A 12,908-nucleotide genomic window follows, 5' to 3' on the forward strand; every position below is an offset into this window, starting at 1 on the left:
ATATTAATTAGATAAAACGGGCATTGGTGAACTATGGCCCACAGACTGGTCACTGGGTTTTTTAACTCAAGTTTTATAGGAATACAGCCCTTCTCATTCATTTACCTATTGTCTCTGGCTGCTTTCATACTACAATGGCAACGGTGAGTAGTTGGTATGAAGACATTGTGGCCTATAAGCCCAAAATATTTACTCCCTGGCCCTTGAAGAGAGAAAGAGCAGATGAACCTGATCAACAAGCTTGAGCTAATTAATGTGTTTAGGAAACTGTGTCTCAAAACGATAGAATGCCTAATCTTTTCAAGTACACATGTGACATTTACCAAAATTGCCAAGTTCTAATGCATATCTTGATAAATTTAAAAGAACTGAAATCCTGTGTATGGAATTGAGATAGAAATCAACTACAGAATGATGTCTATACAATCCCCACAATGTTTGGAAATTAAGTAGTCTACCTCTAAATAACTTATGAGTCAAAAAAGTAATTACCATGAAAATTAGAAAATATTCTGAACAAATGATAATGAAAATATGATATATCCAAGCTTCTGGGATTCAACTAAGCACTGCTTAGAGGAAAATGCATAGCTTCAAATGTGTATGTTAGAAAGGAAGACTGGCTAAAAATCAATGTGGTAAGTGTCCATTTCAAGAAGTTAGAAAGTAAAACTCAAAGAAAGTGAAAGAAAGTAATGAAATAAGAGCATAAAACAATGAAATAGAGAACAAATCAACAATGGACAAAATCAACCAAGCCACAAGTGAATTATTTGAAATAACTAGTAGTATTTTTATGCCTGTTTTTTAAAAAATAAATAAGGCAAGCCCATTGGAAAAAAAATAGGCAAGAGGTTTGAACATACACTTTACCAAAGAAGGTATCCAAAATGATCCCCCAAACACAATCTTACTAGCTATCAGAAACACAAATTAAAACTATAATGAGATTTCACTACACCTACCAGTTTCTATAATTTGAAAAGACTGACAATGCGATTTCACTCCTACTTATTATAAACCCAACTCCTAAATATATAATTGTTCTATTCACCTGATGGAATACTACACAACAATAAAAAAGAACTATTGCTGTACCTGGCAACAGGGTTAAATCCCACAAACACAGTGTTAAGCAAAAGAAGCCAGACAAAAGAAACATATAACTGATTCCATTTATATAAAGTTTCAAAACAGGCAAAACTATTCTGTAATGTAACAAGTTAGGATAGTGATAACTTTGGAGAGGAAAGAGGAAGTGTATGGCTATTTACCCGGTGAATTCATTCAGATATATACTTATGACTTGCATTTTTTTCTATATGTTTGTTATACTTCAATAGAAAGATTAATTTTTTAAAAATCAGAATATTTAAAAATAGAATATATTTCTTTTTGCAGCTTATTTTTCTGATCAGAATGTTTCGTTCTATTATAAAGCTCACCTTAAATTTTCTAAAGTAGTTTATAAAGAAGTCTATAGCCAGTGGAGTTGCTAATAGGACTCCACTGTTTATCTTGGTCTTCTCTGCAGCTCTTGATAATGTATACCCATACAGATGATTGGACAGATGGATGAATGAATGTCTAGAAGGATGGAGAAATAGTCACAGCATTTTGTCCAAGTCCCTCTATTAATTTTGGTGTAGAAAAAAAGTGACACAATAATTTCAAGAGCAAAAAAATCCCTCACTCCCACCCCTGGGGGGAGAAAAGGCAGAAAAAGTTTCTCTGGTAGATAAAATCCACCCTGATCAATTAAGTGAGAGCTTCTAGGAGGGAGGTTTGAGCATTAAAATATATTTTTTTAAAGATTCCCAGGTGATTCTAAAGCGTAGCCAGAGTTGAGAACCACTACCTCTAAGCAATTTCTAAATATGGTGCTTACATTTAATTATTTTAATACTTAAATCTATTTATGATGTTAAACAATATGGGGATTCGTGGGGATACATTTGCAGGAGGTGGCAGCACAGTACTTGAACAGAGTGCAGTTTGAACTTCGGAGAAACCTCACATTTACTGATTGGTCTCTATGTCTTTGACCTGTCACTGTCACCTGGTGGCAGTGTACTTGAATTCTAGGGCTGGTTTTCCTGGGAGGCTAATTAGACCCTTTGGAGGACTGAATTCTGTGAAACTGAAATCATAAGGTCACAACTCTGTGCAAGTGTTAATGAATGATATGCATGCTGTTGGAACTGCAAATCTATTCCCTCACGTTGTTTTCTGTTTCTACCTCTTACAATGTGACTTGACCTCAGCAACCAGACATCAGAGCATTTCAAAATGCACACAGTTACTAGGGCTTTGATGAGAATAAGATAAGTCTGAGAAGAGATGGTAACTGAAATATATATGCATCTCTTCCTCCTTGGCTCTGGATTGTCCCACACCAACCTTACTGGTGACCCAGAAATCCAGAGGATGATGGTAACGGGCAAGAGTTGGGGATTGTGGTGAGATCTGAAGTCTAGGTATTGAGAGAAACACTGAAAAATCAACTCCAAAGTCCTAACATTGCAGTTTCTGTTGTATGTTTTTGAGTGGCAGACTAGAAGGTATACGAAACATGTTTCAGGATTTTTTTTTCTAGAATCATAAATTTTAAGAATGAAAGGAACTTTGGAAATTGAATCCACTCACTTCATTTTTACAGATGAGCAAACTGATGCCCAGAGAGGTTAAGTGACTTATCTAAACCCACAGCTAAGAAAGGGTAAAGTCAGGACTAGATTCTACTTCTAACTACCAGTTCTGAGCTCTTCCCACTATAATATGCTATTTCTACTTTGTGTTTAAAACTGTCCTCCGAATTTTTATGTTGCCCTAAATATGTTTCTCAATTCCATGAAAATTTATTTCAATCAAGTCTTAAAAATAATATTCTGCCTTAAATCATTACTCCCTGCCACCTAACTATCCCTTACCCACCTACACACACACACACACACACACAGCTTAGCCATCACTCATTTTCCCAATTCCAGTGACCTAGTGTTGTGTGAAGTGAAGCATGAAGTTGCAGGCAGGGAAGAGCCCGAGGCTGTAGGGGCAGGCAGGCAGCTGATCATGGGGTGGGAGGAGTTGGGAAGGGGTGTGAAGAAAGTTAGGTAGTTGCCTAAGTTGTAATAGTTGTGTGGAGGATTGGAAGGGGACAACAGTGGAGGCAGAGAAATTAGAAGGCTTGATGCAGTGGTCAAGATAATAATGAGAAGAATTGAAGAATTTAGAGATGAAATTAACAAAACTTGATTGGCTATGAGGAGTTAGGGAAATGGGAGAGTCAAAGATGGCCTCCTCCATTGTAGATGGTGGAGCCACTAAGAAAATGAGAATGTTGAGGAAAGAAGAGATGGTAAGTTCACTTTGGGACATGTTGAACTTGAAGTACAGATGTTGGGCAGAATGCTGAATACACAGCAGCATGATGCTCGGAAGAAAGGTCTGGGTGACAGATAGCAGACTGAGTAGACGTGCTTCAGGGAGGCTGGTCCACACAGTGCTTGAGGTGGAATAACAGGAGAGAGCACAGAGAAACAGGTAGTAGTATCTGACCCTTGATCTTTGAGATCTTGTATGCTGTGCTAAGGAGATGTTGTTGTTGTTGTTGTTGTTGTTGTTTTAAGATTTTATTTATTTATTTATTTATTTTAGAGAGAGAGTGCACGCAAGCAGGGGGAGGAGCAGAGGGAGAGGGAGAGAAAAAACCCCAAGCAGACTCCATACTGAGCATGGAGCCCCACACGGTGCTCAGTCTTACAACCCCAAGATCATGACCAGAGCCAAAATCAAGAGTCAGATGTTTAGCTGACTGAGCCACCCACGTGCCCCTGTGCTATGGAGTTTACACTCCACCTTTCAGGTTATGGGAGCCCCTAAAGCTTTTAAGCAACAGAATAAAATAAACATATCTGATTTTTGAGATGAATTTAGTAGTCACATGGAAGATGAATTGGAGAGAGGAGAGGGTAGAGACAAGCAAATGAAAAGCTATTTGAATAGAGAAGAATAATGATTAGGAACTGAACATATTATAGCAGCAACAAAGGTGTAAGGGAGACAAAGAGTCAAGTAATATACATAGAGACAATCCACAAATTCAAAAAATACATGTGGCAGAATAAAAAACACAGTCCTATATGAGTACTTGCAGGCTTTGACCCTCCTCCAGCCTTCTAAGTGGGGATTTGAGTCTTTGTTCTGAGAGACTTTTGAGTGAGATTGCTCAGCTACCATGCTGTGAAAAGTAATAGATTTTTTGAGGAAATGGGTGAGTGAAGAGGCTTTTAGACCATTTTGCCATGTGTCGTACTATGTAATCACCCGTTGGTATTTGGGGATAGGCTACAATAATGATTTCCATTACTTTCCCAGTTTTTTTCTTACTGGACGCTATGCTGGGCAAAGATGGTACTCCAGGTGGGTCAGGTACATCCGGGTTACTTATACACTGACAGAGTCAGTGAGACTTTGTGATCAATCAGATGTGGAAGTTGATAAAAAGGTAGTCCACGATGACTCCAGCAATGATGTCAGAAGTCTGGTGGGGTTTACTAGCAAAGAGCCATAGGGGGTCGGGATCAGGAAAATGACAGCACATTCCATTTTGATCATGTGGAGTCTGAGGTGTGTGAGGGACAGCCAAGTGCAGAAGCCCAGCAGACGATCATGGCAGAGCCCTGGGCTGGACATGGACACTTGAGATTCACTGATATTTTTGGTGAGTTTTGTGGCAATCGAATATATATGTGATTTTTATGGCAATAAAAAATATATATCATGTACACGGCTAAGGAAAGTGAGAAGGTCAAGAATAGCAGGTGACTTTCTTATGTAAGGGATGGTCTGAGAAACAGGAGCTATCAAAAGACGCTGAGTAGATATAGCAGATGTGTGGGAGAAAACCCAGGAAAGCAGGTGTCACAGAGCCCATGGGGGGAAAGAGTTTCCAGACAGAGGGAATGGTCGTCGGGGTCAGATGTCCCAGAGAGGTAAAGTTAAGGATCAAATCACCGGATTTAGCAGTTAGGAGGTGACTGTTACCGGCTGCAAAGGCAACTTCAGGGAGATGGTGTAGAAAGAATCCTGACAGCAGCGGGGAGAGGAAAAGATGAATGAGGGATGAAAGCAGAACACAATTGTAAGAAGCTGGTCTGTGAAGGAGGGGGGAGGATAGAGAATGACGTCAAAGGAGGGAAATACAGGCAAAGGGAAGGCATTTTGTTGGGGTGGGATTTTTTGGTTATTTATTTTGAAAGTGGTTGATATTGGTGTATAAAATGTATAGGACCGTTGAAGTTTGTAGACGGAGAGCCCCAGAGAAGGAAAGAAGGGACGGGATGTAGCACATGCCTGCGGAGTTCATACTCAGACCGGAGCGATGGGGTGGAAGGTTGCACAGGACCAGAGCGTTGCTGGAAGGGTTGGGGTGAGCGAAGGGAGTCCATAACAGATGGCAGGAAGGAGAGAACAGGGAATGCTATTCCGAAGTCCATAGTCCAAGTGAATAATAGGGCGTAATTTCCTTCAACAAACAAAGAGTGGATTTTGCGCACACACTGGGCTCTGTGCCAGGGGCTGGCTACCACAGGAAGAAGAAGATGCGGGGAGCCATCATCTTCTCTGGTACTCACCCCAGAACGACTTAGCTTTTGCCCCTGCCTCTCTTCCCACCCCCCTTTCCTTGTTCTTCCGTTTTCTTACTCTCCTGTATGGGTTTCTCCTCTCTCTTCCTCTTCTTCTCACGTCTCCCCTATCTGTACATTCACCCCTCTGGAGGCCATCTGGTCCTTTTCCCTTCCCCTCTTCCTCAAATTAAGCAAAACGAGGGAACAAAGTCAGCTTTGAGTTTTTCTTATTTATGGAATAATCATTTGTTTCCTGTGCTTCATTTGTTTAAACAAATAGGTTGGAAATTTCCTGCTGTTTCTCTAAAGGTGTGCAGGAGTCTCAGTTAGCTTTGTTCTGTAGCTTCAGCACTCTGGGTGAAATCAACCTTGCCCGACCTGTGGCAGGGCCCTCGGGAAGGAAGCAAAATGTTTCATCTGCAACAGACTCAATGTGTACTTTGCGTACCCGGTTGACTCTGTGAGAAAGAGAGGGCTTAAATGTGATCGTCTTAAAGAAAATGATGGTTTTGAAGTTTCTGTGTATTATACCGGTAAAGAAAATGTAAAGAAGAAGGAACAAAAATCATATTGATGCCTATACTTTCAGTATTACCACTGGAATTCAAATGATAGAGGAGTGTACAAAAGAAATTTCTGGCCAAAGAAAACTGGTTGCATCTGGAAATCTCCTGCTGTCTGTTGCTAGCCAAGAAAATCAGTGTCTTTTTCTTTCCCCTGACCTGGGAATTGAACAGAACTGAGGCCCCGTGTTGCCCTGGTAACAGCAGATGACGCGACACTGCTGTGAGGGAGCCACCCGGCCACACACAGCACGGGGTCCTGACTCTGGCCCGGGAATCTCGGGAGTCAACACACAACTGGGTTTGACACTGACTTTGGCTTCTTGAGCTGACTTCGGGCCACAAGTTTTCAAACTGTGCTTCAACAGAAGCAATCCTTGACACGGATCATTTCTGTTGGGAGTAGCTACATAAAAAATTGCACCCGTTGCTAAATTCTGCGCCCAGTCTGCCAACAGCCTAAAATTGTTGGTCATTAAATTTAGAAATAGCGCTCGAGTTTGATGACTTCTAAACGACGCCTCCAATTATAAACTTGTTAAATGTTTTGACAATGTCCTTCATAAAGGAATCTTCAGTAAAGTTTTTTAAAAACTGTTTTAACGTTTATGAAAGGAAAATTCTCAGTGGAGAGAAAGACTCTTTACAGAGCAGCAAGGGATGAAGCTGGGAAGCGACCCCAGGACAAGCTCAAGTTCAGGTTCCCTGAAATGCAGGCCAGATTGGAGGGGTGGGGGCAGGATATTCCCCAGCTGCCAGCTTCGAGAATGCAGTGGGCTTGTGTGAGCTCAAGATGAAGCAGGAGCCAGAAAGGGCAGAAGGCTAACAACAGCCCTTACAAAACTATAGAGAAGGCCAGTTTGTCTTTGTGTTTTCCAGCTTCTTAACCTGTTTCACATGTGTTCAGGCCACACAGCACTTTCTGCTACAAGTGCATGCTTCCCACGTGCTCCTCACACTCTCCTTTCCTCGGTGCTGGATTGCTGCTGTCCTTCACAGAAGAACAAAAAGAGCTAATAAAATAGTTCACAGTAAACTACTAACTGGAGAGAAAACTGCTTCATTATATTCTTCTGGTGGTATTGGCATTTTAGAGGATGGCCTTAAAAGGCAATGTGTAACCTGAAGAGGACAGTCTTGGACAGGGAATTTAGCTGGTGTGGCAGGCAACTGGAGAAGTGCTTGGGGGCCAGAAGAGTATGTTTCTAGCCCCAGGGCCCCTCCTATGGTGATGATGTATTCACCACATTTAACATAATGATCTTTTGCCATGGATACATCCAAATTATTTTGAAGTGCTACCTACATTATCCAAAAAGACCTCAAGCCTTCTTTTCCTCTCTCTTTCAGCCCACTTCTGACACCTAAACTCTGCACTTGATTGCAAAACCTTAAGAGAATCCAAAGGCAAAAGAGTCTGCAAAAGCAAAGTAGTTACTTTTATAGGTCTGACGTCATGGGTACATAAAGACATAAAATTGATCCCTCCCCAATTTGATCATTCTTGAGAATTGAAACCAAATCTTCATGTAGTTTACTTTGTCAGTTTGATGGGACCAGAACTCCTTTCACAAAGGGTCAGGCTTTCCTTGCATCGACTTTAGGATGGTTTTCTTTCACATAAATCATTTTTGCTTTTGCTAACTTAGCTTCTCTCTCACTTTTCCCCCTTTCCCTCTCCCACTTACATTTCTCAGGACAAATGTTGCCTTTCACTTCACTGCCAGCCCCTCTCAACCTCAGGTAAGTGAAGGGTTCCAAGGTTATCGTGATCCTACCTGTTGACCATACCTCCCAAAAAGCTATGGGAATGGGTAGAGTCAGCATGTGGTGTTGCCCTAGGCTTTTCACAACTTGAGATATATTTGCATTTTTGGCATGTTGTTCATATTACTGGGATTTTAGACACAACATTTAATCTTATCACTTTAATTGGTGTGAAATGGGAGGCATGACATCTGTTGGCAGATGTTCCTTGGCTCATCTTTTAGCAAATTGTGTGCCTGTTATGCACCAAGGAGAGTATTAGACTGTACTAGGTGCTGGAAATAGGAGGTGAGGAAGAAAGAGGTGCAGCTTCTGCCCTCGTGGACCTTGTAATCAGAATGGGTGCTGGGGGGGGGGCAGGGAGTGAAGGGTCAAACTCAATACAGGTATGCAAATAATTAATTGACCTAGAAATGCAATAAGAATAAGACAGACTTTGATTTCTACAGTGTTATGGGTAAAATAAATTAGTTATTCCTGTCATAAAGAGAGGATGTCATAAAGAATGCTGACATGAGAAGAACTAGATATTTGTTCTGTGCTCTCCATTAAACCATAATCGTAAACGGAATAAATACTTGAAAACTTTGATTTAAGCTGCTTTTCTGTTGACTCTTTTAGCTCCCTTCCCTCTTTCTTTCATAGCTTCTGAAAGAGTGAAGTCTATGCAATAGCCAGTTTATAACAGATTTTTTTAATGTCCTGATATTTTTTGTAAATCTTTTGCAGGCTGTAATACAGCTTAGGTCATACATGGCTACCTAATTTTTTGGTTTTTTTTTATGCTAAAACTGGGATTGACATAATATAGGGAAACTTGTGTAAATCTATTTTTTTATTATGATATGTTAGTCGCCATACTGTACATCCTCAGTTTTTGATGTAGTGTTCCATGATTCATTGTTTGCGTATAACACCCAGTGCTCCATGCAATATGTGCCCTCCTTAATACCCATCACCAGCCTATCCCAGTCCCTCACCCCCTGCCCCTCCAAAGCCCTCAGTTTGTTTCCCAGAGTCCATAGTCTCTTGTGGTTCATTCCCCCTTCTGTTTACCCCCCCTTCATTCTTCCCTTCCTTCTCCTACCGATCTCCCTGCTATTCCTTATGTTCCACAAATGAGTGAAACCATATGATAATTGTCTTTCTTTGCTATTACAAGCATTTTTGTGCTGGTAAATATTTAATAACCAGTTCCCAGAGAGAAACTCCTGATTTGTAGCATTTGCCCATTTCTGTGGTGAAAATACCTCTATAATGGCCAATCTCAAGCGGCCAACATGATGTCTTTGGATACAGAGTTGGGAAGAGATGTGCACAATCAGCTCTCCAAACCTGTATGAGCCAACTCCCACACATCTTTAGAGAGCTACATCAGTGAAAGCCCCCACCGTGCATAAATACTGCCACCCAGTGACTAAAGAGGACTACAGGGCCACAATCTATTGCCCTCAACATTTCCCGGCCACTTAATTCATGAAATAATTGAAATCAGAGAGGAAGACAAACCCTAAGAGACTCTTAACTCTAGGAAACAAACTGAGGGTTGCTGGAGGGGAGGTGGGTGGGGGGATGGGGTCACTGGGTGATGGGCATTAAGGAGGGCACTTGATGTAATGAGCCCTGGGTGTTACATGTAACTACATGAATCACTAAACCCTACCTCTGAAGCTGATAATACATTATATGTCAATTAATCGATTTTAAATTTAAAAAAAATACATTTGAAAGCACTAGTGGCTAGGTGCAATGGGAGATATCCTGCCTTTTTAGGAGGAAAAAACTTACACCCCAACTACAGAAAGAGTCTAGTCTAATAGTGCTCTCCAGGGCTCTGCTAAATATGGTCACTAACTGAATGCTGAAGTGTACTTCCGGTTTGTAGAAAATCCGTGATGACTATATATGATGGCTTCTTTTTATTTTTAAAAAGGCACATAAATATGAAAGTCTAAGTAGTTTGCATATAAATCTCAAAGTAGAGTAAAACATCCTTAGAACAAACTAATGAAACAAAACAAAACAGAACTTCTTAGATATCTTTGAAAGTTTGACTTTACTATTAACTGTTCCTATTCTGGCCTAAATTCAAATCCTCTTCAATTGTAGGAAAGATTTGCTATTTATATAAACTTACCCAAACTATTGTACATTCTCACAGAACCTCGATTATCAGATAGAAGCAGGTTACAGAAACTAAGTAGGTAGTGAGGACCCAAGATGGTGATTTCTGGCCTAAATTCCAGCCATTGCTTTCGGTACTTGTCATTTGCTTCTTTCTGATAAAAGTAGATTATCCATCTAGGCAAGGGTCAAAACCACTTATTTGGGGTTGATGGTAATTTAGAGATAAAGAAGATGATAATATTTTGGCATATAGATAAAGCTTCAGTAGCTATCTAATTTTCGCACAAAATCAACTCCTAAAATATATAGGAATGTATATGATACCCATTATTGCTAATGGTGATCACAGTAATGCTCTCGAGTTACAAAGTTTGGCTTCCCTAAGAACGAAAAATACCTCTTGAGAATTCCAGAGCATTTACGTTTGGAAGAGCCCTGTAGTACATGTATTTGAATCAAGCTCCCAAATGAAAGGTCAAAATGAAGTGGGCTCTTGGGAGTGTTGCCATCTGTTACAAGGCATGAGCAGACTTCCAAACAGCAGCGTTAATGACACTCCTTAATCTTGAGGTTATTTTTTTCCCCATCAGAAGGCTTTGGATTACTGGACAACATTCTATTTTTATTGCTCTGGTTCTCAGTATAAGGTTAGTAAAGAGGATGGTGGAATACAAAATTAAGTTTTAACATGCTTTGCCTCTCCTTTATTTTTTTATTTTTTTTAAAGATTTTATTTATTTGACAGAGAGAGAGAGAGGTAGTGAGAGAGGGAACACAAGCAGGGGGAGTGGGAGAGGAAGAAGCAGGCTCCCAGCAGAGAAGCCTGATGCGGGGCTCGATCCCAAAATGCCAGGATCACGCCCTGAGCCGAAGGCAGACACTTAAGGACTGAGCCACCCGAGAACCCCTTGCCTCTCCTTTAAACTGATAGATTTATTAGAGCCCTAGGATGTTGGGGTTGTTTTGATTGGTATCCTCAAAATCCTAACATCAAGCTTCTCAACCAGTTACCACATTTATAATTATTAGACAGAAGTCTCCTTTCTTCATTTATTAGCAACATATTTAAAACTCGGGGTTAATAAACAGTGGGTTCATAATCTAATCTAGGTAAATGGTGTAACTTCTGTCTCTTATAAATGCTTCCTGATTCTGATAATACCTGAGAAATAATTTTAAAGCTATCTCAGCCTGCTCAAAATTGTGAACATATTTCAGAGGGCTAGAAGTAATGGCTGATCTTTGAATGGAAATGTTGTCTTGCTATATTCCAGCCAGGAAACATTCTTTAGCAAGAAGTCTAGGGGCAGGGTAGGTCTAGTGAGAATTCTTGGCTATGGGAAGGTTGTTAAGAAGCTTGAAGAACGGGCTTATCTGCTTTTCAAAGTGGAGTTTCCTATTTCAAAATGATCACATAGAAGTAAATGTTGTCTCATGTTACATCTTGAATATCCCTAGTTCAAAGTGTGGGAGGGATCTTCGTAAGCAGAAACTGGAATGAAGTGCAGGAAAGTTTAGTTGAGAAAGAAATGCTAGCAAATGAAACGATAGTATTGTCTGAAATGGCTACCTTGTTTTGTTCACTGCTGTATGCCTGATAGCCTGGAGCCTAGAGCCCTGCACACAGCAGTTGCCCCATATGTGTGAGATGAATGGCTGACTGAATTAATGGAGATTTACATCTGAACTTTGTGCCTAGTATCAGAGGAAACAATCCTATTCATGTAAAACCAGTTTGAGTTCATAACTGTAAACATTTCTTAATATTAACAAATCTTTTCTTTCTTTTTTTTATTCTCAGTATTTTCTATACAAGTTTCCTGATGATGTGGACTCAGTTATTATTAAAGTCAGGTCTGAAATGGCTTATCCATGTTCTGTTGTCTCCGTCCAGAATATCATGGTGAGTCTTAATAACTTGTCAACCTTTCAATATGGAGCATTATATTGTCCCAGGATAAATGAAAGAGGAGGGTGGGGACCGTGTCATCCTCTTACTCTGTATTTCCTGCAAAACTGCTAAATAATAAAAACAGTATCTTGTGCACACAGTGGATAATCTGTTTGGAGACACTGATTTGAGGAGATAGAGAATAGTTGACTCCTCACCAAAATAAACGAAGGAAGGAAGGGGGGAAGGAAGGAAGAATCATCACAAAGAATATGGAAGACCAAATCGTGGGCTGCACAGGAAACGTAGCAACCTACCGTTTATTCTAGGCTTTAAAATTTTATTGTAACCATAGGCCCTTTCTGTCTCATAATGTGTTAATAAAAAATGGGAAAGGTGTTATACACTTTAAGACAATCTTTTCAGTTCTCTTTGATATAAAGTGACCTTTAGAGGACACTTTGGAGGACTTTAGAAGACAAGGCACCAAGTTTTAGCAGGACTGTTTTGTGACTTTTCTTGGAGAAAACTTCTCCTGGCTTCTGGCTTGGTAAGGAACCCCTTGCTCTGCGATCCAGGCAGAACGTGTGGTGTGTGTAGTATGGCTTTAGTGATGCTTTCTTTTTTATCCTTCATGCACATTACAGTGCCCAGTGTATGATCTCGACCACAATGTGGAATTTAACGGTGTCTATCAGTCCATGACCAAGAAAGCTGCCATCACACTGCAGGTGAGACATCACTTCTGTAGTCACTGTTGTCAGTGACAATACACAGTTTATAGTCAGGTTGCCTGTTGGACCAGCATCCAGAAGATATCATGATTCACTGTGTGCCTTGGATCTCTTTCTTTTGGTTTTAAAATAAGGACTGTGGGGTACCTGGGTGCCTCAGTCAGTTAAGCATCTGCCTTTGGCTCAGGTCATAATC

The 12,908-nt window shown here is 40.4% G+C and overlaps 1 protein-coding gene across 1 annotated transcript in view; it reads left to right on the forward strand.

Annotated features, from left to right (window-relative positions):
- SIDT1 (SID1 transmembrane family member 1) overlaps positions 1 to 12,908 on the forward strand; it is a 92,871-nt gene that overhangs the window by 32,121 nt on the left and 47,842 nt on the right. The window contains exons 4-6 of the mRNA XM_040621248.1: positions 7,891 to 7,936; positions 11,889 to 11,990; positions 12,626 to 12,709. Of these exons, the coding sequence (XP_040477182.1) occupies positions 7,891 to 7,936; positions 11,889 to 11,990; positions 12,626 to 12,709 (232 nt within the window). The remainder of the gene's footprint in view (positions 1 to 7,890; positions 7,937 to 11,888; positions 11,991 to 12,625; positions 12,710 to 12,908) is intronic.

Source organism: Ursus maritimus, unplaced genomic scaffold (assembly GCF_017311325.1).
Source record: "Ursus maritimus isolate PB19 unplaced genomic scaffold, ASM1731132v1 scaffold_4, whole genome shotgun sequence".
Lineage (NCBI taxonomy): Eukaryota > Metazoa > Chordata > Mammalia > Carnivora > Ursidae > Ursus > Ursus maritimus.